Source organism: Cervus elaphus, chromosome 3 (genome assembly GCF_910594005.1).
Source record: "Cervus elaphus chromosome 3, mCerEla1.1, whole genome shotgun sequence".
Classification (NCBI taxonomy): domain Eukaryota; kingdom Metazoa; phylum Chordata; class Mammalia; order Artiodactyla; family Cervidae; genus Cervus; species Cervus elaphus.
The window spans coordinates 54,691,017-54,717,442 of NC_057817.1; the positions used below are offsets into that span (position 1 = coordinate 54,691,017).

At 48.1% G+C, this 26,426-nt stretch overlaps 3 protein-coding genes across 3 annotated transcripts; 2 read left to right on the top strand and 1 right to left on the bottom strand.

Moving 5' to 3' along the window:
- Positions 1-6,038: 6,038 nt before the first annotated feature.
- On the top strand, positions 6,039-8,105 carry LOC122685301 (apolipoprotein F-like). Its single transcript, XM_043889931.1, has 2 exons — positions 6,039-6,215; positions 6,445-8,105. Exon 2 carries the CDS (start codon positions 6,483-6,485, stop codon positions 7,404-7,406), a length of 924 nt encoding a protein of 307 aa, XP_043745866.1. The 5' UTR covers positions 6,039-6,215; positions 6,445-6,482; the 3' UTR covers positions 7,407-8,105.
- A 360-nt stretch (positions 8,106-8,465) lies between these two features.
- Positions 8,466-23,383, top strand: STAT2 (signal transducer and activator of transcription 2). Its single transcript, XM_043890012.1, has 24 exons — positions 8,466-8,629; positions 10,365-10,508; positions 10,660-10,813; positions 11,160-11,255; positions 11,431-11,520; positions 11,612-11,687; positions 12,116-12,201; positions 12,365-12,513; positions 15,647-15,805; positions 15,900-15,992; positions 16,209-16,268; positions 16,658-16,678; positions 16,900-16,993; positions 17,375-17,422; positions 17,501-17,584; positions 17,731-17,829; positions 17,917-18,052; positions 18,173-18,225; positions 18,348-18,442; positions 19,008-19,144; positions 19,289-19,471; positions 19,701-19,758; positions 20,681-21,009; positions 21,293-23,383. The coding sequence occupies exons 2-24, from the start codon at positions 10,378-10,380 to the stop codon at positions 21,433-21,435; spliced, it is 2,574 nt and encodes an 857-aa protein (XP_043745947.1). The 5' UTR covers positions 8,466-8,629; positions 10,365-10,377; the 3' UTR covers positions 21,436-23,383.
- Positions 22,147-25,979, bottom strand: IL23A (interleukin 23 subunit alpha). Its single transcript, XM_043890021.1, has 4 exons — positions 23,838-25,979; positions 23,511-23,612; positions 22,726-22,872; positions 22,147-22,610 (listed from the first exon to the last, which is right to left on the bottom strand). Exons 1-4 carry the CDS (start codon positions 23,997-23,999, stop codon positions 22,449-22,451), a joined length of 573 nt encoding a protein of 190 aa, XP_043745956.1. The 5' UTR covers positions 24,000-25,979; the 3' UTR covers positions 22,147-22,448.
- Between the last annotated feature and the right edge of the window lie 447 nt (positions 25,980-26,426).

A 26,426-nucleotide genomic window follows, 5' to 3' on the forward strand; every position in this document is an offset into this window, starting at 1 on the left:
TATGCCTATACCATACTGGTTTTTGTGTGTTTTTGCAAACTTTGTTCTTAGTTTATTTTTTAAATTGAAACTTTTGCTTTTCTCATTGATTCTTATAAGTTCCCAGTATGTTAATGAAGTCTCTCATCCAGTTATCTGTTAGGGCTAACCTAGAAATATTTTCAAGAAATGCTTTCCCTTGCCCAAGCATATTCTCTTGGGAGGCAAGCCTTGTTGAGTGGTGTATCCTAGTTGGTATCTTCATTTTTAAGAAGAGGATTATTCTCTACCTGCAGCTCAGCTGCTCATGGAAGCACACAAATGTGGCTTTGACTGGCCTGGAAGAATAGCTCCTTTGCGGTACCTGTCATTATATAGTACCACACTGTTTTGATTACTACAGCTTTTTTTAAATTTTCAGGAACCACTTCATTTTTATTTTACTGACTTGTTTCTGATCACCAAATTTGCTTTCTTCTTTGGAGTGATGTAACTTTGTAATAAATTTTGAAATCAGGAAACAAGTTCTCCAAGTTTATTTTCTTTTTCAAGATTGCTCTGGCTATTCAATGTCTCTTGAAATTCCATGTGAATTTTAGGATGGTTTCTCTACTTTGCAAAAAACATCACTAGGATTCTGGTAGAGACTGTGTCAGATTTGTTAGTCTCTTTGGGTAGTATTGGTATCTTAACAGTATTAAGTCTTCCAGTCCATGGGTGTGATATCTTTCTGTGTATTTATACCTATGTAATTTCTGTCAGAAATGTTTTGTAGTTTTCAGTGTATAGGGTTTTTTTTTGCCTCCTTTGTTTACTCCTAATTATTTTATTTTTTTTGATGATGTTGTAAAAAAGTTTGTTGTAAAAAAATTGTTTTCTCTCTTAATTTCATTTTTCCATGTTTTTCATTGTTAGGGTATAGTAATGCAACTAATTTGAGGTGTTGATTTTGTATCCTGTAATTTTGCTTAATTTGCTTATTAATTTTAATAAGTTTGTGTGTGTGTGTGTGTGTGTGTGGTACAACTATTTAGGGTTTTCTACACATATGATCATGTCTTCTGCAAACAGAGATAATTTTGCTTTTTTCTTTCCAATTTGGATGTCTTATTTTCTTTCTCTTGAGTAATTGCACTGGATAGAACATCTGACACTATGTTGAGTAAAAATGGTGTAAACAAACATCTTTGTCTGTTCCTGATCTTACAGGAAAAACTTTCAGTCTTGTTACCACTGAATATGATGTTAGCTGTGGGTTTTTCATATATGGCCTTTGTTACTGAGCAAGCTTTTTCCTATTTATATTTTATAGATGTAAGATGCTTCTCTACATCAACTGATATGATCATGTGATTTTTCTCCTTCATTCTGTTAATGTAGTGAATTATACTGATTGATTTTCACATATTGACCCACTCTTACATTCTAGAAATAAATCCTGCCTGGTCATGTTGTATAACACTCTTAATATGCTGCCAAATTCAACACGCTAGTATTTTGCATTCATAGTCTCATGAAATACGTTTTCTGTAGTTTTCACTCCTTGTAGGGTCTTTGTCTAGCATGGATATCAGGGTAATACTGGTGTCCTAGAATTAGTTTGAGATGGCTCCTCCTCTTTGATATACTGAAAGAGTCTGAGAAGGAGTGGTGTTAATTCTTCTTCAAATGTTTGGCAGGAATAAAAGGAATGAAAAAGAAAACCCGCAACTGTTTGGTAGAATTCACCAATAAAGCGGTTTTGTCCAGGGCTTTTCCATATTAGGAAAATTTTGGTGACTGATTCAATCTTCCTATTAATTAAAGGTATATTCAAATTTTCTATTACTTCATGATTCAGTCGTGGTAGGTTGTGTGTTTCTAGCGATTTGTCTATTTCCTGTAGATTATAAAATGTATTAGCATATACTTACCCATGCATCCATGTACGCTAAGTCTGACTCTTTGCGACACTATGGACCATAGCCCTCCAGGCTCCTGTCTCTGGGATTCTCCAGGCAAGAATACTGGAGTGGGTTGCCATGCCTTACTCCAGGGGATCGTCCTGACCCAGGGATCAAACCCGAGTCTCCTGCATCTCCTGCATCGGCAGCTGGGTTCTTTACCACTAGCGCCACCTGGGAAGCCCACACCTATTCATGACACTCTCTCAAAGTCCTTTTTGCTTCTGTAAAACAAGTATTAATATCCCCATTTTTGTTTCTTCTTTTTACTGAGATATAATTGACATATTAGTCGCAGATGTGCAACATAATGATGTGATATTTGTATATATTGCAAAGCAATCACCACAATAAGTCTATTTAACATCCATCACCACATATAGTTAGGACTTTTTCTTGTGATGAGAATTTTTAAGATCTATTCTTTTAGCAACTTTCAAATATACAACACAGTATTATTAACTATAGTCACCATGTTGTACATCACATCCCCAGGACTTTTCAGTTTTCTAACTGGAAGTTTGTGCCTTTTGACTTCCTCTATCCATTTTGCTCAGTCCCCACCTCCTGGCAACTACCAGTCCGTTCTCTGTATCTATGAGTTCAATTTTTCTTAAAAGATTCCACACATAAGTGACATCAGGAGGTATATGTCCTTCTGAGTCTGACATTTCATTTAGCAAATTGCCCTCAAGGTCTATCTAGTGGTAAAGAATTCGCATGCCAATGCAGGAGATGTAAGAAACACAGGTTCAATCCCTGGGTTGGGAAGATGGGAGATGGAATGGCAACCCACTCCAGTATTCTTGGCTGGAGAATTCCAGGGACAAAGGAGCGTGGCGGGCTATGGTCCACAGGGTCGCAAAGAGTTGGACACGACTGAATTGACTTAGCTTGCTCACATGCAAATTCAGGTAACTGGATTCCCTGGTGGCTCAGCGATAAAGAATCCACCTACCAATGCAGCAGATGCGGCATCGATGATCCCCAGGTCGGGAAGATCCCCTGGAGAAGGAAACGGCAACCAACTCCAGTGTTCTTGCCTGGGAAATCCCATTGACAGAAGAAGCCTGGCGGGCTACAGTCCATGGGGTGGCAAAGAGTCAGACACAACTTAGTGAGTAAATGACAACAACTTCAGGCAGAAAGGATCCCTCCCTTTGCTCCTGGTTCTTGCTTCCAGCAGTTTGGTAGTGTGTCTGTACAAACCAACCCCTCTTTTTCTTCTATCTGCTCTCTGGGAACTAAGAGAAATAAAATAAATAGAGGGAAGGACCCTGAGCCCCTCCCTCTGGCCTGCTCCTTTTGGTTATCCAGCAGAAGGGAGTGACAACACCAAGGAAGCTTTTACCACAACCACATGTAGGAACCTGTACTAGTCTCAGAAGGCATCAGATATCATCTTTACTGCTAAACCCTAGATGAAACTGCTTAACCCTAAACTCCCAACTTTTGGAGTATTGGTTAGATATGGAAAGAGTTACTACCCAGATGATGAATAGATTTTTTTTTTTTATGTTTTCCATTAGAATTAGAAAAGTGAGAAGTGAAAGTTGTACTGATTTCATTCAACTTACCAATATTTTCAGTTTCCCCAGACCTTCACCCAGTGTATCCTTTTAATGAGAACTTATTAAACGTTTTGGGGAGTCTCTTGCCAGAGATCATCAGTCTTTTTACCTTACCTCTTCTCCCTTTCAGAATCTACAGAGGAAATTTCCCTCATCTCATGTATAGGTCCAGGGTAAAACCTTAGAACTTAGGGATATGGGGAAGGACTGCTGCTGCTGCTGCCAAGTCACGCCAGTTGTGTCCGACTCTGTGCGACCCCATAGACGGCAGCCCACCAGGCTCCCCCGTCCCTGGGATTCTCCAGGCAAGAACACTGGAGTGGGTTGCCATTTCCTTCTCCAGTGCATGAAAGTGAAAAGTGAAAGTGAAGGCGCTCAGTCGTGTCCGACTCTTCGCGACCCCATGGACTGCAGCCCACCAGGCTCCGCCGTCCATGGGATTTTCCAGGCAAGAGTAGTGGAGCGGGGTGCCATTGCCTTCTCCTGGGGCAGGACTAGCAGGGCCAAAAAACGGACAAGGCCCTGTATTTGTCAGCATAGGACAAAGGTGAGAAGCACAAAGTCTGGGCTGGAAAGACATGAATAAATATTTGCGCGTGCTATGTCCTTCACTGTTTTGGATGCTATCAGCATTCTGGTCCTTGTGATTTTGGCTAGGGTAAAGAGGAAAGTGGGATACAACCAAAAAATCAAAACCGTCATTCCAGCCATGAAGATATCAAAGCAAAGATGTTTGGACTTTCTTGCTCCTCTGGTTTGTTTCTTCCTCAAAACAGTGAGGACCCCCCATAGCCCTTATGGGTGTGAGGTATGTTCAGGGTAACTGAAGTTTCTGAGGGCTGAGGCAATTCCGAGCTCTGGGCAGTCCTGGAGTCTCTTCCTCCCAAGCCTCTCCCCACTGCCCAGTCTGAGCGCTGCTTCTCTCCAGCAGGGCTGCTCCGGGACCCACCGTGATCCAGGCTGTGCTGCTCCTTTGCTGTGTCTTGCTGTCCCCAGTGGCTGCCTTCCCAAGAAACGCCCAGGGAGGGGCCCCGACCTTCCAGCAGCCTATCTCAGAAATTGGGCATCCTCTGAACCTGCTCTCCAACCAGATCCCTCTCCCAGATCCTAAAACCTGCCAGCATCTCTTGTATGTGGCCCCCTCCCCCCTCCTTAGCCCCTCTGCTTGAGCATCTATCCAACTCAGCTTTGGAGGTGGTCCTGGAAGAGGCTGGTTGCACAAGCTGAGGCTCACATTCTGCAGATTCAGCTTGTTAAGACAGGAGAAAAGGCGCTGGCGGCGGCGCGCCCGGGTCCGCCGGCCGGTCCGAGTGCGCGCCCTGAGCCGCGCGCCGCTAAAAAAAAAAAAAAAAAAAAAAAAAAGACAGGAGAAAAGGACCAAACCCCTCATCCGTGAGAGCAAAAAGCACAACAAAGGAAAAGGCACTGGCAATGCTAAAGTCATTCTGAGGAATCTTGGGGGACCCCCAGGGAGGACTGGATGAATCAAAAACTCAGCTACTTACCTTGAGAGGTTTATTAATGATGGTGAATACAACCCAACCCTTTGGGCGGGCCGGTCTGCCAGTTAACCTGGATGACGATTGAACTCGCTGAGAAGCCATCTCCCATGTTGTGTAACACAATTCAGACCTTTTGGAATCAACCTCTTCTAGAACTGCCAGTATGAGTCTTGGGAACTAGTTGAAGAATTAGGTAAAAAGCTTAAAACATCCCCAAGTTAAGAGCCTCTCAATGTCTATGGATGACGACAACATGATTTATAAAATGTTCTACAGCTATTCTGAAGTGCTTTATGGAGAAACTGATTCAGGAACTTGTCCAGATTCTTTACTGCAGATATTCAATGCCACACTGTAAACAGGTCTGCTCTCCCAGGACGGTGTTCAAAGATGGGACAGGGACTTCGCTGATGGTTCAGTGGTTAAGAATCTGCCTTCCAATGCAGGGGACGCAGGTTTGATCCCTGGTCTGGGCACTAAGATCCCGCATCCCACAGGTTAACTAAGCCCATACACCCTCAACTATGCACCACAACTAGAGAGAAGCCCACACAATGTAACGAAGACCCTGGTGCTGGAACAAATACCAAACATAGGCAAATAAATAAATAAGATGGGACACAGTAAGTAGGCAGAAATGTTGGACACTACTTAGAACAGATATACTCTATTTCATCCCAGTGCTGGCTTTAACCTTGCCCTTCTCCACCTGGTAGCTCTCAGTCCTTATTTCACTTTCTATTTTTCATTTTTTCTTTCAGTTAGCATATACTGTGCCTGTAATACATCTCAGCATGAGAAGCATTTGAACTTTTTTCCTCATCCATCCCCCTGTAATAAATCCCCAATGAGACACTGTAGCTTGCTAATTTAATTTTTAAACTGAAAAGAGAAATAAAAGGGAATCATAGACATCTAATCTCTTCTGATTCTGGGTCTCCCAGCTTCTATCATGAGCTAAAGTGGGAACGTGGCAGGGATTAGTTGGAAATGCCAAATGCCAAAGTTTTTAGATACTGAGGCCAAGTGTGGGACAAGTGCACAAAGTCTGAGAAGCCAGAACAGAGGAACAAATATTTGCAGAGATTACATCTCTTACTGATACTAGAGGAAAGCCAGTACATCTGCTCTCTTCGTGGGGCAGAGGAGTCGGCAGAACAGGATCGAGGAGCTACCAAATCCATCAAGGCGGTCTCACTTCTGAATCACTGGACTGTGTGGTAATTTGGAGCTCCTTATAAATGGGTGGGAATCATGCTGAGGAAGACCTGAAGATGGAGAAGGTCAAGTGGGAACAATTGGGTTGAGTTTCCTGTTTTTTAGTCCTTTAGCTAAAAAAGATCAGAAGTTTGGAAGTAACAGGTGAGGTTCGCCCTGAGTCCTGGGCTCCTTTCGGACCACAGCCCTTAAGGAGACAGTTTGTATGTTTCTGGTTTCTCCTCTCTCCAGTCCACCTTGCTACGAACCTGCATGGTCTCAGACTCATCATGTTACCAGTTGAGCTACTTCTTTGCTGCTTCCTGCTGCACACTGCAGACGCCATTTCATCTGGAAACCAGACGGATGTCTTACTACATCTTCCTTCACCCTTGGAATCCTCGCTAACTTCCTCATACCCCTTGTCTTGCCAGACCCTTCTTCCCAAATCCCTCCCTGGCTTCACTCAGATGGCCCCTCTCACCAGGTTCCTGGTGAGCCTGCCACTGACGATCGCCCTGGAGAGAGCTGGTTGTCAAGCTGATGTACAGGTCCTGCAGCTTCAGCTGTACCGCCAAGGGGGTGTAAACGCTACACAGACCCTCATCAGACATCTGCAAGAGCTGGAGAGAAGCAGAAGCAGAGGGAGGGGAGTGTCAGTAGATGCTCTGACCTCTGCTCTGCAGCTGTGGGCTGGAGAGAACCCAGGCCCACGGAGAGCCCGACGGTCGCCCTCCGCCAAAGACTGTGAGCAGGAGCAGGAGCAGAGTGTGCACAACATAGCCCAGATGTTGCCGGGAGTGGGAACCTTCTACAACCTGGGCACAGCAGTGTATTATGCCGTTCAGAACTGCCCGGACGTGGCCAAGGCACGAGGCCGAGACGGGGTCATAGATCTGGGATATGACCTTCTGACGGCCATGGCTGGACCGTCATGGGGACCCACAGGGCTAGCGATCGGCATTGCACTTAAACCTGCACTGAAGGCTGGGGTTCAGCGGTTGATCCAGTATTACTATGAGAGAGAGGCAAACACCCCTCCACCAGAGACCAGCGAGGAGGTCTTGGGGAGCACCTCAGATATGAGTGAAGTGGAAGAAACAACTGTCATGGCCCCTTTAGTGTCAGAAGTAGTAAGTTCAAATCCATGCTGGGGGTGGACCTTATTCAACAACTGTGGCTTAGATCCTAGGTATTGGAATATTAGGATATAGAAGAAGGTGGTAGGAGCCAACTGTTAGGCCTCCACCCTTTCACTGACAGAGGGCCTAGGTTCAATCCCCGGTCAGGGAACTAAGATCATGCAAGCCATGCAGCACAGCCAAAATAAAAAATAATAAAATAAAAAGATAGTGACCTCTGACTAAAGAGAATTCAATCCAGTCCACTTAATCCAGCAGAACTCTCTCCGATTCCTTCCCTTCTATAAACTACAATCCATAACCAGATCAGGATTAAGTGTTCTGAGATGACAAAAAGGCAAAGAAAGAGGGGAATGAGAAGAGCTAACGTTTTTCTGCTCACCTTTTGGCGATGTGGCCAAAAATAAATAAGTAAATAATAAAAGAAGGTGGTAAACACTGATGACTAGACCTAGTATCCTGTAAGTTGTAATGTGTGTGTTCAAAATCCAAATCTCTGATTTCTTATCAAGGAGAAAAGCAGTACTGTAACGTGTAAGAATTTTAAAGTTTGTGGTTTGGAATCAGAGGATTTGGCTTGGAATCCAGGCTCCACTTGTCAGAGCTTCAGTGACCATTGACTAGTAACTTATTTCTCCAAACTCAGTTTTTTAAAATTTCTAAAGTGAGGGTAATGATTTGCATCTCAATAGGTTTCGTGGAAATTAGAAACGGCACGCTGTACTAATGCTTAGCACCGTACCAACAATAAAGCAGCTTTTGTCATTGTTACTGTTGTCATTACTTGAGCCCTCCCCTTCCCGTCCCAAAGTGTCGCAATTCCGCCCGCTTCTTAGATCAACGCCTCCAAGATCTTGAACTAGTCTCGGTTCCGCCGAGTGGGTTCTGCTTCTCGGAAATCAGCTGTTTCAGTCCTGAGCAACTCTGCTAACCGGGCTCCTCCCTCCGCACGCACGGGGCGGGGCTTACTTGAGCCCGCCCACCGATTGCGGGCGCTGGGGGTGTGGCTTCGGCTCCTCCTGCCCCGCCCCTCGGGGAGGTGGTGCTGTGGTGGCGCCAATGAGCTCACGGCCTGGGGAAGCGTTTGGCTGATTGGCAGCCGGTGCCGAGGTGCCCGTCTGGAAGTGAAGAGCTCTGAGATTCTGCCTCTTTCTCAAGCCTGCGGAAAGGGGGCGGGTCCGAGACGCCGGCAGAAGCCGAGGGCGTGTCTGGAGGCCCTGGTGCCGGAACGTTTCTGGCGACCGGAAGCCTGGGCCGGAGCTGCTGCTGGGACCTGGGCCTGAGACCCTGACCAGGTACTGGCCTTGAGGGGGCGCGCGGGGGTGTAGGTGGAGGCGCAAGTTTTCTCCTCAGATGGAAGGTAGGCCCGGGCGGGTACACCCCGGAGGGGTCAGACTCTGTTTCCAGGTAGAAATAGGAGCTGTCGCTTGCTGCCCCTCCTGGCCAACCTAGGGGTCCAATCGTAATGCCCCATTCCAGAAACACCCCTGCTTCCAAGACCCGAAACCTGGCGTTGTTGCATTGGTTCAGCGTCTTGGCCAACACTTACCTTTTGGTCTGTGTGTGTGTGGTTTATTGGAGGGTAATTGCTTTAGAGTATTGTGTTGGTTTCTGCCATGTATCTGCGTGAATCAGCCATTGGTATATATGTGTCCCCTCCCTCGCGAACCTCCTCCCACCTCCCACCCCATCCCACTCTTCAGGTTGGTCTGTGTTATTTCTGATCCTCAGCAAAAGAAAAAAATTACAGTTCAATTCAGAAAAGCTTGTGGAGAACAAAATGTGCACCTGAACGAGTAATAGGTAACTGGAGAAAGAAGAGTTTTTAGCCCTTAACCTCCGTGTTTTGCAATCTATTTAAGAACGCCAGGTTTTTTGTTTTTATTTTTCATATTTAAACCTCAGGGTTTACTTGCTGCTTTGCTTTATTAATACAAGCTGATTAATTCCTTAGGAACTGAGGCCTGGTCATTTGTTTTTTTTTTTTTTAAAGCAATACAAATACAGAGTTTAAAAAGTCAAGCTCTATTAAAAGGGTTAAAATGGCGGAGTCCCTGCCCAATTCTTTTCTTCCCCTGTTCCTACTTCCAGAAGAAGAAATGATTACTGGTGGAAAAGAATCTTTCCCACCCTAAGCATTTGATTGTAATTAAATCATGTGACCTTTTCTTAGCCCACAGAAGGGGGTGTTTATTCTTTTCTGTTAGGCTTAGGCTGCAAGAAGTTTAGATTTTCTAAACAGACAGATGGCAGTGGGCAGGGAGAGGTAAGGAGAACAGTTCTTCACCCAGCCTGTTTGGTGACCGGCAAAAACCAGTTTTGAGTGAAATTGGTTTCACTCAATTGAAATTTGTGTGTTGATTATCTCACAAAGTTGATAATCCACATGAAGAATTAGAAATTGACAGAGGTCATAAAAGTGTCATAGTCCTAGGGATTGAGTGACCCCTTCCACAGTGTTTAGGCATCTTAAGCATCTGGTAAAGAGTGGAGCTCCTCCTTCCAACTGGGAGAGCAGTTTATCTCCACGGAGGTTTCAGCCTCTGATAAAAGGTTTGGGGCCAGCAGGGATAATGCTGAAATAAAAACTCAAGACTGACTTTTAAATGGTCTAGCATAAGTGTGTACAAAACCAAGCAAATGCATGTATAAGTTCACTGGGGAGATAAATGAAATAAAGATTTTGGAAATACCATTACTGATTGTTGAAGTTGGGTGACGGGTACATGGATGATCCTTGTACTACTCACTCAACTTTGTTGTGTATTTGAAAATTACCACTGAAACAAAAAAGGCCTACACATTGGAGCTCTTAAATAATACTCCATGGAAAAATATGCACCAAACTGGTAATACTGGTTACTTCTGGAGAGAAGGAAAAGGGACCAAGATTGGAAGTGGGATCAATCTAGACTTTAATTTTTTTCTTGCTGGTATGGTTTAATTTTTAAATTTGTAATAATAAGTAATCATGAGACTGTGGATGATTTAGTCCAGCAAAATTTCCAATTGGGAACCTGCATCCTTCAGGCTCAGACCCCAGATGGCGCAGTGGGAGATGCTCCAGAACCTTGACAGCCCATTTCAGGACCAGCTGCATGAGCTCTACTCAAACAGCCTCCTGCCGATGGACGTTCGGCAGCACTTGGCTGTCTGGATTGAAGATCAGAACTGGTGAGGCCTTCTGGGAATCGGGGGGGGATGAAGAGAGTGATTTCTTTCTCCTGAGCCCCCAGGATCCTGGAGACACCTGGAAGGGGTTGAAAGGCCTCACAATAGTACCAGTCCTGCAGACACACTCATCCTTGTTCTTCCTGGTCCCCAGGCAGGAAGCCGCGCTGGGGAACGATGCTGCCATGGCTAATATGCTATTCTTCCACTTCTTGGACCAACTCAACTCTGAGTGTGGCCGATGCAGCCAAGACCCTGAGTATTTTTTGCTACAGCACAACTTGCGAAAATTCTATCGGGACATTCAGGTACTCAGAGGAGCGGGGGATAACACAGTAGGAATGGGAGCTGAGTGAAGAGGAGGACTTTCTGGATATGGAATGTGGAACAAGACCTGGAGGTTCAAATGGACAGGAGAAGATTTGGGGGGAAAAGGACAGAGTCTGGATTTAGGGGATCCCTGGAAGAGAGAAGGGCAGAGTCTAGATGATCCTATTAAAGAGGCTAGGGTTTGAGGAACCAGTGGTGAAAACGGGTAGGGCTTGGGATCCTGAAGAAGGGGAGAATACCGAGGTCACCAGTGGGGAGGGTCTGAGGTGGTAGTTCATTGATGGCAGTTGAGTTCTATCACTTCTTCCTCTTTTCCTACTGCAGGCCCTTCCCACTGGCTCTACCCAGTTGGCTGAGATGATCTTTAACCTCCTTCTGGAAGAAAAAAGAATTCTGACCTGGGCTCAGAGGGCTCAGCTGGTGAGAACAATTTGGTAGTGTGTTGAAAAGCTCCTGCAGTAGAGAGGGACCACGCGAAAGACTCAGGAAATTTGCCTCAGAACAAGATCTCTCCACATCCTGTGGTTTAATTTCAGGTCTGGATTTTAGGGGTGACAGGTCAGAGTTGAAAAGTGCTCATAGCCTTTTATTTCAGGAGCAACGAGAGCCAGCCCCTGAAGCACCTGGGGAGAGCCAGCAGCATGAACTTGATTCCCGGATCCTGAAATTACAAGCTATGAAGGAGGTTGGTAGATGCGGCAAGAGCCAGGGTGGGCAGGATTCAACCTGCCTCCTCTCACCGAGGCAGCCTCACTGGGGTCTCATCTCTTCTGCAGAAGCTGGTGAAATCCATCAGCCAACTGAAAGACCAGCAGGATGTCTTCTGTTTCCGATATAATATCGAGAAATCAGGTAGACAGCACTTTGGGGGGTGGGGTGCCTACCGGGAGGCGGGGGGTAGAGTAGAGCAGAAGGGAAAAGTCCCAGTAAGTGGTGATCACTTGTGGCTGCATCTTGCTGGTTATAGTCCTGCTGCCCTGCAACGCTGGAAGTGACAGGGTATGTCGTAGAGGTCAGGGTAGTGATGTAAACCGAGGGATAGCTGGTGAAGGTTGGAGGAGGTGTTTGGGAAACTGCCTTGGCCGATGGAGTGGGCTTCTGTTTCTAGCAAGGTGATGCAGTTTGCCTGAGGGCCCAGAGGTGCCTGTGCTTCTCCTGGTTCCCCTTCTTCTCCCTTTGAAACTCCCCTCTCCTGCCTCTAGTTGAGGTCTGGGTCAGGGAGGAGAGGGGGAGGAGCCCTAGGTCTGAGCGCTTGTCTCCCACCCTCTCCTGCCATCCAGTGAAGACACCTTCTTTGGACCCCCGTCAGACCAGACGGATGGACATTCTTCAGGAAACACTCAATGAACTGGACAGACAGAGAAAGGTGGGAGTCAGAGGACAGAAGGAGTGGGCAGCAGGGAACTGGGGAAAAGGAGGCATCAGGAGCCCTGGCTTCCTGGCCTTGGTTCCTTTGTCTCTTCACGCCTCGTTGGATGGTGGAGGGTAATGGTGAGAGGCTCTCAGTACTTACTTTATGTCTGCCATAGGAGGTGCTGGATGTCTCCAAAGCACTGCTAGGCCAGTTAACTACCTTAATTGAGCTATTGCTGCCCAAGTTGGAGGAGTGGAAAGTCCAGCAGCAGAAAGCCTGCATTGGAGCGCCCCCTGTCGGAGGGTTGGAACAGCTGGAAAAGTGGTGAGAGGCCGCTCCCCCACCTCACGCTGGCTCACCTGTCCCTAGTCCTAACTGCCGCCTGTGCTTCGTAGATTATAAGGCCCTGAGTGAGCTTCTCCGGTGGCTCAGTGGTAAGGAACCCACCTGCAATGCAGGAGACCCGCATTCAGTCCCTGGGTCGGGAAGATCCCCTGGAGGAGGACATGGCAATCCACCCCAGTTTTCTTGCCTGAGAAATCCCATGGACACAGGAGCCTGGCAGGCTACAGCCCGTGGGGTCACAGTCAGACACGATCGAGTGACTGAGCACACACACAATGGCCTCTTTATGACGAGAGACACCGCCCTCCTTAATCTCTACTCCCCAGAATGGTCTCAGCTCCCTTGTCTGACTGCGGCTACATGCTGCTCTTCATTCTCACCACCCAGCAAGCCCAGAGCCCAGTCTTTGCTTTGGGGAAGATAATGAATTGATCCACAGTCCAATTTTTCCTGCCTCTTTAATCACCAGAGAAATATCTTTTTACCTTTTTTTAGTGCAATGAATATAATGCCGCGAAAAAAGGAAAAGAAAATTACCTGTTACCTTAATATCCAGTTGTAGCTACTATAATATTATTAAACAAAAATTGAAATGTATTGTTCAAACTACTTTGAAACCTGTGAGTTTGTTTTTTTAACTTAGCAGTATATAATATTTACTTGTGATATGGTTTTTTTGGCCATACCACACGGCGTGTGGGATCCTCATTCCCCAAGCAGGGATCAAACCCATGCCCCTTGCAGTGGAAGCCTGGAGTCTTAACCAGCAGGGAAGTCCCTACCCATGATACTTTTAATAGATGGGTCATAGTTCCCTTTATGGGGGTAATATAATTTAATTAATAAATGCCGATATTTGGATATTCGGGTTGCTTTTAATTTCTTGCTATTGTTTTCTAGTAAACTATCTTATATTACCTATTGTGATGTAAAAAAAATAATGTGTCCTTCAATATATTTGATTTGAAAGATACCTATTATTTAAATATTTTCTCATGAGAAAATTTATTATAATTTAATCTATTAAACGGAGAAGGCAATGGCACCCCTGGAAAATCCCATGGAGGGAGGAGCCTGGTAGGCTGCAGTCCATGGGGTCGCAAAGAGTCGGACACGACTGAGCGGCTTCACTTTAACTTTTCACTTTCACGTATTGGAGAAGGGAATGGCAACCCACTCCATTGTTCTTGCCTGGAGAATCTCAGGGACGGGGAGCCTGGTGGGCTGCCATCTATGGGGTCGCACAGAGTCGGACACGACTGAAGCGATTTAGCAGCAGCAGCAGCAATTTATTAAAAATATACCACAGGGAACTTCCCTGGCGGTCCAGTGGTAAGACTGCACCCTTCCACTGCAGAGGCCATGAGTTCGATCGCTGGTCAGGGAACTAAGGTCCTGCATGCTATGTGGTGCAGCTGAAAGTTAACAAATAAATAAATAAAAATACATCACAACTGTTCAGGTAAATTGAAAACAGGTGTGTAGGGTTAGGGTACAGGATAAGTGTTTAAATTACAGTTGCAGGATTGGCAAACTAGGGCCTGGGAGTGGTTTCTTGCCTTTTTTATTTTTGGCTATGCTGTGCTGGCTTGTGGGATCTTAGTTCTGTGACCAAGGACAAACCCATCTCCTTTACAGTGGAAGTGCTAACCACTGGACTGCCAGGGAATTCTCGATTTGTCACTTTTGTGCCGTAGTAAACAACCTCTTGTGTGTTTGCATGTGTGCTGAGTTGTGTCCAACTCTGTGTGACCCCATCGACGGTAGCCTGTTAGGCTCCTCTGTTCGTGGAATTTTCCAGGCAAGGATACCGGAGAGCGTTGCCTTTTCCTCCTCCAGAAATAACCTCATAGTTACATCTTTATTTACAGCCCTAATTTATTTCTGTAAGTTATTGGAAGTGATATTCCCAGGTTGGAGAATATATCTTCTTGGTGGTGGTGTTGTTATTGTGTTGTTCTTTTATTTCATTGTTTTTATTTACAAAGAGCTTTATTGCTTTTTCTGATTGTAAATATATGCCAATTGAAAAAATTTCAGACTACTGAAAAGAGGAAAAGAAGTAAAAATTATCCATCTGCATAATCTGATCATGCAGAGGTACCCACTGTTAATGCTTTTGAATACATTTCTCCAGATTTTCCCTATGCATATATACAAATATACATCTGTTTTAAACAGAAGTCAGATTACACCATATACGTATGCTATCTTATATTTTTTAATTTAATATTTTTGGATATTTTCCATATTAAAATTTTCCACCTATTTTATCATTATTTTTAATGGTTTCATAGTATTCCACAATGTAACTATAACATAATTTATACCTGGGGATCTCAAAGAGACGAACATGACTTAGCGACTAAATTACCACCACATATACCCAATACCAACTGTTTCTAATTTTTCTATTACAGACAACAAAGCCATGAACTGTGACCATCTATCTGTCCGTTTGTTTGATTATTTCCTTAGGATGTATGTTAGAGATGGAATACTGTAAAACATATGTATATTCTTAAGGCTTTTTAAAAAATAGTTCCAAACTGTTATCCCAGTCTGTTTGCTTTTATGTAGTGGACAATTGTTTTCCTGTTACCACATTGTCTATTGCTATTATTTCTTATTATAAAAACAGTAAAATATAGAAGTTAAAAGTATGAATTGTACAGCCAGACTGCCTGAGGCCACATACAACCTCACTCCTTACTAGTTTTATGACCTTGAGCAAGTCACTTCACTCTCTCTCTGTGCCACAGCTTTATCCTCCATAAAATAGGGATAAAATGGTACCTACCTCACAGGGTTGTTTTAAGAATTAAATGCATGAAGATGTGTAAAGCACTTTAAAAAAAGTAGAGATCAAGCATCATGTGTTCGCTTTATTATGTTAATGAATCTTTTACTGGTTTTATATGTGAAAGTGGCTTTCATTTTCATTCCCTGCATTGTGGACAATGTTGAATAATCTTTCATACACTTCCTGGATTCTTTTTTTGTCCCAATCAGTTTATGACTTTCCACATAGTTAAAGAGGAGCTTTTGGAGCCTGTCTGGGGGTTCCAGGAAACTCACGATTCTTTCTTCCTTGGGTTGTGTCATCACCCAGGTTCACAGATGGAGCAAAGCTGTTGTTCCACCTGCGGCAGCTGCTGAAGGAGCTGAGGGAGTTGAGTCACATGGTCTCCTACGAGGGGGACCCTCTGAGCAAAGGTGTGGACCTGCGGGAGGCCCAGGTCACAGAGCTGCTGCAGCGCCTGCTCCACAGGTCTGGAGGCCGGGACAGGGACCCTCGGGGCCAGAGGGAAGGGGGCCGTTCTCACAGATACTGACCTCTGTGTATTCTCTCCACATCTCTCCAGAGCCTTTGTAGTAGAAAATCAGCCCTGCATGCCCCAAACTCTTCATCGACCCCTCATCCTCAAGACAGGGAGCAAGTTCACCGTCCGAACAAGGTTGGCATCTCAGAACTCACTCCTGCTTCCTTTTTCCAGCCCTCACACTGTCTGCTCTTTGGCTTCTCAGATCTTCTCACTCTGAGCTGTTTCTTCTCTCATTTCCCCTCGGTCCACTTACCTCTTCTCATCTCTTCCCTTATCTTTTTTAAACATCTGTTCTATCCAGGAGATTGAGGTTGACCACTTCCCCCCGTCTACCTCCCTCTCCTCCAGGCTGCTAGTGAGACTCCAGGAAGGCAATGAATCACTGACTGCGGAAGTCTCCATTGACAGGTTAGTTGGGGCAGGTGAAGGGTGGGACCAGGAGGCGCCCAGGACATGGGGTGATGGAGTGAAGGAGACAGCTACCGTTCACAACCAGGCCCTTGGGCTGTGTTCTTTCCCCTTCCGTTGCTACCTCATAGAAATAGTTCATCCCTTTTGAGTCCTTACTGTGTGACATGTAGCTTGTCAAGTACTCAATTTAAAATTGTCACTGGAACCCCAGGAGTTAAATATTATCAATGCACTATTCAAATGAAGAAGTAACTTCAGAGAATTTATGTCTCTAGTGCAAGCCACATAACTGGTGAGCTATTTGAACTTAGGTCTGTCTGACCCCAAAGACTGAATCCCTTACTTCTACATTATTTTGCTTCCTAATGATTTTTTTTTCTTTTTAGGAATCCTCCCAAATCACAAGGGTAGGTACCTAACAAGGATGCTGCAGACTCTGTGCACTGCATGAGCTACACAGTCACGTGTGACTGTGGGCCTGCTGGGGACACAGACCAGGAGGAGGTTGATTTGTGTGGTGCATAGACAGAGAAAGGAGGGGGGAGGTCTGAAATGAAGTGGAACTTTTGTTATTTCCCTACCGGACTCTGCTCCTGACCTCCATGTATCTTCTTTTTCCTTGGAACAGCTTCCGGAAGTTCAACCTTCTGACCTCAAACCAGAAAACTTTGACCCCCGAGAAAGGCCAGACTCAGGGCTTAATTTGGGACTTCGGCTACCTGGTAAGGTGGTTAAGAAGGAATGCTTTTTTTTTTTTTTAAATATTTATTTTTGTTTATTTGGCTTGATTGGATTTTAGTTGCAGCACATGGCACCTTTGTGTGACACAGGATCTCTAGTTGTGGTATGTGGGCGTAGTTGCCCTGTGGCATGTGGGATCTTAGTTCCCAGACCAGGTATCGAGCCCATGTCGATCGGAAGGCAGATTTTCAACCACTGGACCATCAGGGAAGTGCCAGAGGGATGCTGTTTTAAGCTTGTAGTGCAGTGGAACAGGCTGGGGGAAGTTCCCAGGCCCTCGGAAGTCCTGAGGGCAAAACCGGGGTTCCAGGGGCCCTGGGGTCTCTTCTCTGGCATTCTTTCTCCCTGTCTTCTGTTCACAGACTCTGGTGGAGCAGCGTTCAGGGGGTTCAGGAAAAGGCAACAATAAGGTGAGGCCTGGACAGAGGGTTGGGGGCAGGAGGAAGTTGCTAGGGGCACTCTGATCACCGCGCCTTGTGTTGTCCCAGGGGCCGCTGTCCGTTACAGAGGAATTGCACATCATTAGCTTCACAGTCAGATACACCTACCAGGGTCTGAAGCAGGAGCTGACAGTGAGTGAAAATGAAGTGCCTTTGTGGGGAGACATAAGGAGGGGCCAAGCAGAAACCCTTCAGGGTAGGCTGTGGTCAGGCCCTTAGCAAGCATCTGCAGTTGGAAACCTCACATCCCTCGTTGGTGATTTCTGTCCCCTCCTCAGACGGACACCCTCCCTGTGGTGATTATTTCTAACATGAACCAGCTCTCAATTGCATGGGCCTCGGTTCTGTGGTTCAATCTGCTCAGCTCAAACCCCGAGGTAGGAGGTGGGGCCCGCCGGGAGGGGCGTGGAGCTTGGTGTGAGGGCGCTGCTTCTGAGCCACCCTGTCCCCTCCCGCCTCTGCAGGACCAGCAGTTCTTCTCCAACCCCCCGAAGGCCCCGTGGAGCTTGCTGGGCCCTGCTCTCAGTTGGCAGTTCTCCTCCTATGTTAAGCGAGGCCTGGACTCAGACCAGCTGGGCATGCTGAGGGACAAGCTGTTTGGTACGGACACTTCTTTTCTCTCAGCCTTTCCCTAGCCTCTGTCTGCCCAGCCCTCCATCCTTTCTGCCCCAGGACCTTTGGCCTTGCCTCCTTCCATCATCTTGAACTGTCCTTCCACAGGGCAGAACTCCAGGACTGAGGATGCGTCCTTGCCCTGGGTCGACTTCATTAAGGTAATTCCCCGCATCCCTTGCAGCTGGGTCCCGGCCTGCAGTTACTGGCCCTTCCCCCAGCCCTCCCCCTCCACCCCCGGGGCAGCTCTGCACCCCTTCGTGCCTTGCTGTCCCTCCTCCAGCGAGAGAGTCCCCCTGGCAAGCTACCGTTCTGGACGTGGCTCGACAAGATTCTGGACCTGATACATGACCACCTGAAGGATCTCTGGGAGGACGGGTAAGGCCTCGTCAGTCTGCCTCCGGCCCCGCTGCCTCCCGGGCTGGAGCGAGGACTCCGCGCGCCCCCGTGTGGCAGGGAGAGGGAGGGTGCGAGCCCAATGCCGGGTCACACCCCGCACGTGCGCGGCGGCAGTCTCCTGGCCTGCGTTTGCCAGGCGGCCGCAGCGCTCCAGAGCCCGCTAGGTGCCCTTGATGAGTTCGCTCATGTCACCCTTCCAGCCCTGCTGCGTGGTGGGTGTCGCCACCCTCAAGCGAGGACGTGAGGTTAAGGGAGTGAGCCCGGGGGGCGGTCTGACCCCACCCCTGAGCACCGCCTGCCGCACCGCCGGCCGCTCGGGCAGCGCTGTGCCTTTCACAGGGGGCTGTTCCCCCGAGTGCTCTCACTGAAGCGTCACACCTCCTTCAGCCCTGGGGGGTGGGGACTGTCAGTCCAGTGAAATGACCTGGCCAGCACGGAGCCGTCTGTAACAGGTTGGCCGAGCTGGGGCCCAGCCCTGGCACTCTGTCCGTCTGCACGGGGAGCCGGAAGCAGCAGGGCCTCACAGCTGCTCTCCGCGCTGCAGACGCATCATGGGCTTCGTGAGCCGGAACCAGGTGCGCCGGCTGCTGAAGAAGACTGTCTCCGGCACCTTCCTGCTGCGCTTCAGCGAGACGTTGGAGGGGGGCATTACCTGCTCCTGGGTGGAACACCAAGATGACGGTCAGCAGCCCCGCCGCCCCCCCAGCCTCTGCTTTCCTCCCCTCTCCTGCCCTTGGCTCCCTGCTCTGTCCCAGCTCCCTTGGCAGGTTTGGGGTGGCCCAGCCTCTCCGCTCAGGCCTGCCTGTCCCCCCGTCCGCTCCCCAGACGAGGTGCTCATCAACTCGGTGCAGCCCTTCACCAAGGAGGTGCTGCAGTCACTGCCGCTGACCAAGATCATCAGCCAGTACCAGATGCTGACGGAGGAGAACGTACCTGAGAACCCACTGCGCTTCCTCTACCCGCGGATCCCCCGGGATGAGGCTTTCGGGTGCTACTCCCAGGAGAAAAGTGAGAGCCACTGACGCGTTTCCCTTGCAGAGTGCAGGGGTCCACAGGCACCCGTTAGCACAGCTCTCCCGCGGCATCGGGGGAGAGCCAACGTCCAGAGGAGGGAAGGGGTCTGTCTGTGGGACGCTAGTCAGTAGGCAGACACGGCGGTCAGGACCACCCGCACCGGGGGCCCCGGGGCGCTGTGTCCAAGCCACTGACCCCCCCGCCTCCCGTCTGTCCCCCATAGTTAATCCCGAGGAACGGAAGAAATACCTGAAACACAAGCTCATTTTTGTCTCTAACAGGTAAGATATGAACTCCTTGCCCACCTTCCTTAACCCTTCTTGGCTAATACAGTGACCCAGACTGTCCCAGCTCGGGTCTCCTCAGCCTTCTCTCTTACCGACCCAGGCTCCCAGCCCTCTGGGGCTTTTTTCCTGCTCTTTCAGCCTCTCTTTCTTTTCCTGCTGCCATCCTTAGGTTGTCTCCATCAGGATTCCCTGATAATAATCGTCATCATCTAAGTGTAAATCTATGGCTGATTCATATCAATGTATGACAAAACCCACTGAAATGTTGTGAAGCAATTAGCCTCCAACTAATAAAAAAATTAAAAAAAAAAAAAAAAATAATCGTCATCATCACTAACGTTAATGGACATCCACTTGATGCAAAGCATAGTACTAGATTCTTTTAGAACATTCCTTTTTTCATTTAATCCTTATGAGAACCCAGCCAAGCCAGAAATGGTAATAGCCACAGTTAATGAAAGCTCATTATGTGTCAGGCACTGGGCTAAAAGCTTTGTGTTCATTTTCTTATTTACTAACTTCATAACAGTCCTGTGAGGCAGAAAATACTGTTATTACTGCTTCCAGCTGAGGAACCTGAGGTTTAATGTGACGAAGCGTCCTGCCTCGGGTACATGGCTGCTCAGTAGTCCAAGTCTCTCAGGTTCCAGAGCCCTGATTTGAACCACCCTACTGCCTCCCAAGTATTCCCAAATATGGTTGTTTAGGCTCAGAGAGGTTGGGTCACTTTGCCTGAGGTCCTCCAACTAGTAAATGATAAGATTTAAACTCTGGAAGCCTAATCCCAGAGCCTGTGGTCTTAAGCCCTCTGCTCTAATGCCTTTTTAGACTAGAAAGATAGCCTCTGCTTTCTCTGCCATTCCCCACTTCACCTAGACAACTGAGCCCTGCTCTTCCGTCTATATCGGGTATCCAGACAGGTGGATGAACTGCAGCAACTGCCGGAGCTCAGGCTGGAGCCAGACCTGGAGTCATTCGAGCTGGACCTGGGGCTTGCCTCAGAGCCTGAGCACACGCCAGGCCTGGACTTAGAGCCGCTGCTGGAGGCAGGGTTGGATCTGAGCATGGAGCCCGTGCTGGGGCCCACGCTGGAGCCCATTCTAGACCAGATGTCACAGGGAGTCCTAGAACCACACCTGGGGCCAGAACTGCAGCTGGAGCCTGTCCCAGAGCTCGATCTGCAGACCATGCCGGAACCGGATTTGCCTTATGATCTGAGACACTTGAACACCGAGGACATGGAAAGTAAGTGATGGTGTGCAAGCAGGGAGGAGAGGACATGTTGCCTTCCCCAGCTCCCCGCCCTCACTCACCACAGAAAAAGCCTGTGTTCTAAGCTCCTCATTGGAGAAAGGCCGATTTCCCTGCGATTGATTTCATTAGGAAATACACATGCCTCCCCCACCCCACCTAAGGCCCCCCTCAGGCCCTCTCTGGGCCGCTGCTGCCATCTTCCCTCACTTTCCCTGCTGGTCTGGGAACTCCTAGTCTGAGATCAGGGCCTGACTTCTTTCTCTGGACGATCTAGTCTTTAGGAACAGCATGAGGATTGAAGAAATCATGCCCAACGGTGATCCACTGTTGCCTTGCCAGAACACCACGGATGAAGCTGACGTCTTCAGCCCCAGCCACTTCTATGCAGATGGGCCCTTGAGCCCTTCTGACTACTAGGAGCTACATTTCCTCAGATCTTTCTGTGCGTTTGCCCCTCCTCCTCACATCAGGATGTTGCTCTCCAAGGATGGGACATGAGGCATGTGCCCCTTCTAAACTGGGTTAACCCTGGGGGGTGTGAGGGAGAAGCATAATATGGGTAAGGCAGAGGCAGCAATGCCTCAGAAGAGATGTTACCCGTGGCTCCGACTAGGAGCCTGCGGGCTGCCTTTGTGCCGGGAGGTACGGGCATTCAAGGGCAGGCCAGGACAGTTAGGAGGCACCTGTAAGGCTCAGGGCAGTGGCTTCTTTCCAGTATAGAAGGCTTTCAACATCTTAGTGACTGATAAGACTAACTCATCTTTCTGGAATGCCCTTTCTGCTTAAAGCAGCTCTGACTTCCGATCCCGCAGTGCCTGGGGACTCCTGTCATTGACCAAATACACTTTTGGCCAAGAAAGCAGGGAAGGAAGCCCTGGGCCAAGGAGCAAGAGAGGGCCAAGCTTAGGAGCCATACTTCCCAATTGCATTCCCTTGTAACCTCATTCAGCTTGCTCAGCCTTAGCAGGGATTATGGCCAAAAAGATCCCAGTTACTCTATATACCAAGGGGTCACGAGGTAAGACCCCTTTCCACCGTAGCCCTGCAGAGCAGAAGGATGCATTTTTTAGTGCTTTGGCCCTATTTTTCCATTCTGTTTCTTTTTACTGACAAGCCTAGACTTAGAGATCCACATAAATAAGTCTTTATTGAAAAAAGTACATAATTCAGTATAAATATAATAAATAATCCTCATCCCCAAGCTCCTGCCACTATAAATAATCCCAAAATTCCCTTCCCATGTAATAAATATTCAGCCTCTCCTAGGTCAACATCATAAGTCAGTCAGTTTTGGTAATTTTTCAACAGAATAAGTCTCATTAAAATTAACGGACTGATGAACTTGTTGGCTCACAGGTGTCCAGGTTGATAGACTGATCTTAGCGTTACTGAGCCATGGAGGTCTGGGTGCCATCCTTGAGCTTCTGGCTTTAGGGGCTCAGAGTTGCTGCTCCATGGGCAAAGACCCGGGCAGCTACAGCCACAAAGGCCTGGAGGCTCCGAAGGATCTTGAGACGGAGAAGGAGGCGCTGCCATGGCTGGCTGGGAGTAGGGCTTGGCGTCTGCTCAGTTTCCCAGTGGTGACCCTCGGGCTGAAAGGACACAGGACACCATCAGAGAGGACTCTATAAGTCGTCACCCCACCCCTACCCCAGGCCCCGTCTCTGACACCTGCAAGCCCCTCTCCTCCAGGCCCCTAGTTCATACCTGCAAGAGTTCCCTGAGGCCCAGTACGGAGGCGTGAAGCTGGTCCACAGGGCCATCTGGGAGTAGAGAAGGCTCTCCTGTGAAAATGTCTGAACCCAGCAGCTTCTCGTAAAAAACCAGGCCTTGATGAATCCTTTGCAAGCAGGACTAGGGGGGAAAGAAAGCCGTGAAAGAAAACGGATACGGGGACTTCCCAGGCGGTCCAGTGGTTAAGATGCCACGCTTCTGCTGCAGGGGCCATGGGTTTGATCCCTGGCTGGGCACAGCACAGCTCAGCCAAAATCAAAATGAAAGAAACAAAACAGATCCCTTCTAATTACTCCACCAAAGACTCACCTGATATTTACCATTCTTAAGACATGGCTGTGATCTGAATGTTTGCGTCCCTGTGAAATTCATATGTTGAAATCCTGACCCCCAGTGTGGTGGTAGGAAATGGTACTTTTGGGAAGTTACTAGGTCATGAGGATGCAGCCCTCATGAGTGGAATTATTGCTCTTATAAAAGAGACCCACAGAACTCCCTACTCCTTCCCACAATGTGAGGAGACAAGAAGTCTGATCTGGAAGAGGGCCCTCACTTAACCACACCGGCATCTTGACCTCAGACTTCCAGCCTCTGGAGCTGTGAGAAATAAATGTCTGTTGTTTATAAACTACTGAGTCTATGGTTTATTGCTACAGCAGGCTGAATGGACAAGGACAGATACAACTTTACTCATTCACCATGGTGTCCAGCTCTGTCTCCAGTCCCCTTTGCCTGGGGGCCCAGCCTCGTCTTTGTACCTGACTGTTGTCCCTGAGTCCTTGTGGATCACAGCCATCCTCACACTGGATACGGGGGACATCCTCTGTAGTCTCATCACCTCCTTCTTCTCTTGGTAGATCCTGAAATGGGGGAGGGGTGGGAAGAGTAGAGAAGTAAGTACTCTCAAACCCTACCTGGACCTTTGGGTCCTCACTCTCCCTGGATCCCTTCTCCAGGGGTTCTCTCAGCCACGGTTCTCTCTTACCGCCGATGGCTTTCAGCCCTCCAGCGTCCACCCCAGGCCACAGCGTCGCCACCACAGCCCTGGAGCGCTCAGACCGGCTCTGGGGGCCGCCGCCACTCACCACATGTCCCATTGGTGGGTGTGCCCTCCAGGCCAGCACGCAGAGTTGCCGTGAGAGCTGTTGGCCCCGAGCCCAAGCGGGGCCGCCGGCCTCTGACACAGCCCGGCCCTGAGCTGTCCAGGGCAGCAGCAGCAGCAGCAGCACGGCTCCGTCCCCCAGCATCTCGTGGCCTGCCTCTCCAGTCCGCCTGGCTGCGTGCCGTGCAGTCCTGTGGGACCTCTGTCCACTTCCCCTTGCTCTGAATCCGATTCTGTCTGTTCTGTGCTCACCGTGCTTCTGAGCTGCTTCCTGTGGATTTTCTCCCCTTGTTCTCTGAGTCTCTTTTTAAGGTCCCTGCATTGTGAGACCCGCCCTTTAAACTAGCAGGTGACTCACAGCAGGTGGGATTCCCCTCCTGCATCATCCCCCTCCGTGGGGAGCCCAGGTAAGTAGCCTCAGTTCCAGGGGAGATGAGTCGTGTGGTGGCTGTGGCTGGAGGCCTGGGATGAGACTTCTGTGTAACGCTCTCCAGGAATCAAAGTGGCCGAAGACAGGGGGAGGGGTGGGAACAGCAAATATTTAAATGAATCTAGTCTCAACTTCCTTCCTGTTTAACCTTCTCATCTTTTTGTGTCTCTAAGCTATATTAGCCCTCCCTTCAAACCTAATTTCCTCACCTCCTGCCTGAGTAAAAACCAAAACAGAGGCATTCCCTTATCTCCCAATAGGATGGCAAGCTCAGTTTGGAATGAAGCTGGGTTCCCACCTGATGCCCTCAATCCAAGAATTAAGAGGGCTTCTTTTTCTCTGTTGAGAAGTGTTGTTTTCACTAGGAGAGAATGGACATGAAGGCATTTTGTGAACTGGGAAGCCACATCTGTTCAGTATAAGGTATACTGCTCCCTCACTTCAGGCCTCACTCTGGAGGCTGGGCGGGGGGGGGGGTGCTGTTGGGAGGAGAGAGCTGTTGCTAAGAACCATCTGATTCCTCAACCTTAGTGGCCCAAGTTTCTTGGGCTCTGTGGGGTTCAGGTGATTTGGGGATAGGGGACACCAGTGTGTAAGTGTGGTCTAGAAATCCAACTGGAGACATCCTATCACCAAGCCCTTCACCATGGCTAGAAAGTCCAGGGTTCTCGCTAGTTGAAGGTGCACTGTGTCAGCGACCCTGGCTGGTCCTTCAGCCTGTTGCATCCATGGGTAAAATCCGCTGATACCGATTTCATCACCATCCCTGATGCAACACTCAGTGAAACAGCTGAGACTGTGAGGTTGGGCGTGGGAGTGGAGGGTGGCCCAAATCTGGGACTGTCCCCACCCCAGTGCAGGGTCCCAGGACAATCTGGACGTCAGAATGAGGCCATTGATGACCACACAGATGGCTCCCAAAGCCTTTCCAAGAGGTTGACCCTTTTTCTCTGAGAAACTTACTCTCGACAGAGGTCTCCATTCCCTTAGGACTATTCAAAACTGCCCAGTGAAATTTCTGATTCAAATGTGACTCTGTGGTAAATCCACCCTTGGGATAAAACATTACCAGCCTCAGAGATGTTATCTCAGTTTGAGTGAGAAATGGCTTGCCTTCTGAGAAAGGTGGATATGCATGAAATAAGGAAATTGGGGGTGGGGTAGGGGAGCTCACTTCACTTTTGTATAATGTCTCCCATGCTTTTCCCACCTCTAGTTCCCATTCTGGGAGCCATTTAGGATAGGAGATGGAAGGTGAAAAGGAGGAGGAGGAGGAAGTGGAACCCTGGGGGATGGGATGAGAGGGACAAGGGTGAGTTGGAAGCACGGGGCTTTGTTTCACTTCCTGGTGCTTTGGGAGTTGGGTAGGAAGCAAGGTTGGTGGGGTGACTGTGGGACTGTTGTGTGACAGGAACTACTTCCAGGACTATATCTGACCTGGAGCTGCAAGGAGACCTTGACGTCAGCAAGACCTCAACCGTTATGCAAATTATATTGACAAGACACTCCCAAGCAGGCCTTTCCAGTTGGATGCCTGGACACCAAATCCAGCTGAAGTTTCCCCAGGTGGTTAGTAATGATGGCTTCTATCCAACTCTCACTTTACACCAAATACTTGGTTTAAGCACTTTTCATGTATTAACCCATTTAATTTTCACAACAGCCCAATGAGATGGGTACAAATGAGGAAACTGAGGTGCAAAGATAAGTAACTTACCTAAAATCATTATTAAGTGGCCAGAATTACCACATAGACTTCAGATTCTGCATTCTCATTCTATTACATTGGATGCTGTGAGGGGACACTATGCATCTTAATAAAGTAGCTCTTTTAGCTTGATGTTGCTGGTATCTCAGGCCTTGTAATTCTTACTGTTAAGTCTTAAAAAAAAAAAAATTGGCTACACTGGGTCTTAGTTCTGGCAAGGATCTTTGATCCTTGAGGCATGAGAACTCTTAGGTTGTGGCATGAGGGATCTTGGGATTCCCTGACCAGGGAACAAACCCAGGCCCCTGCATTGGGAGTGCAGAGTCTTGGCCACTGGATCACCAGGGAAATCCCTATTAAGTCTTTCTTAATTTGAGACCTAAATATGGAAATTTCTCAAAGTGTAGGAACTGTCCCTATTACTCAGCACCCAT

Excerpts from the sequence above, each read along its gene's own strand:
- LOC122685301 (XM_043889931.1), top strand. The coding sequence starts at position 6,483 with ATGTTACCAGTTGAGCTACTTCTTTGCTGCTTCCTGCTGCACACTGCA.
- STAT2 (XM_043890012.1), top strand. The coding sequence starts at position 10,378 with ATGGCGCAGTGGGAGATGCTCCAGAACCTTGACAGCCCATTTCAGGAC. Across the intron at positions 16,269-16,657 it reads GCGGAAGTCTCCATTGACAG|GAATCCTCCCAAATCACAAG; the intron begins GTTAGTTGGGGC and ends TTTTCTTTTTAG. Across the intron at positions 19,759-20,680 it reads CTCATTTTTGTCTCTAACAG|ACAGGTGGATGAACTGCAGC; the intron begins GTAAGATATGAA and ends TCGGGTATCCAG.
- IL23A (XM_043890021.1), bottom strand. The coding sequence starts at position 23,999 with ATGCTGGGGGACGGAGCCGTGCTGCTGCTGCTGCTGCTGCCCTGGACA. Across the intron at positions 23,613-23,837 it reads ACCCACCAATGGGACATGTG|GATCTACCAAGAGAAGAAGG; the intron begins GTGAGTGGCGGC and ends CCCCCATTTCAG. Across the intron at positions 22,873-23,510 it reads GACTCAGGGACAACAGTCAG|TCCTGCTTGCAAAGGATTCA; the intron begins GTACAAAGACGA and ends TTTCCCCCCTAG.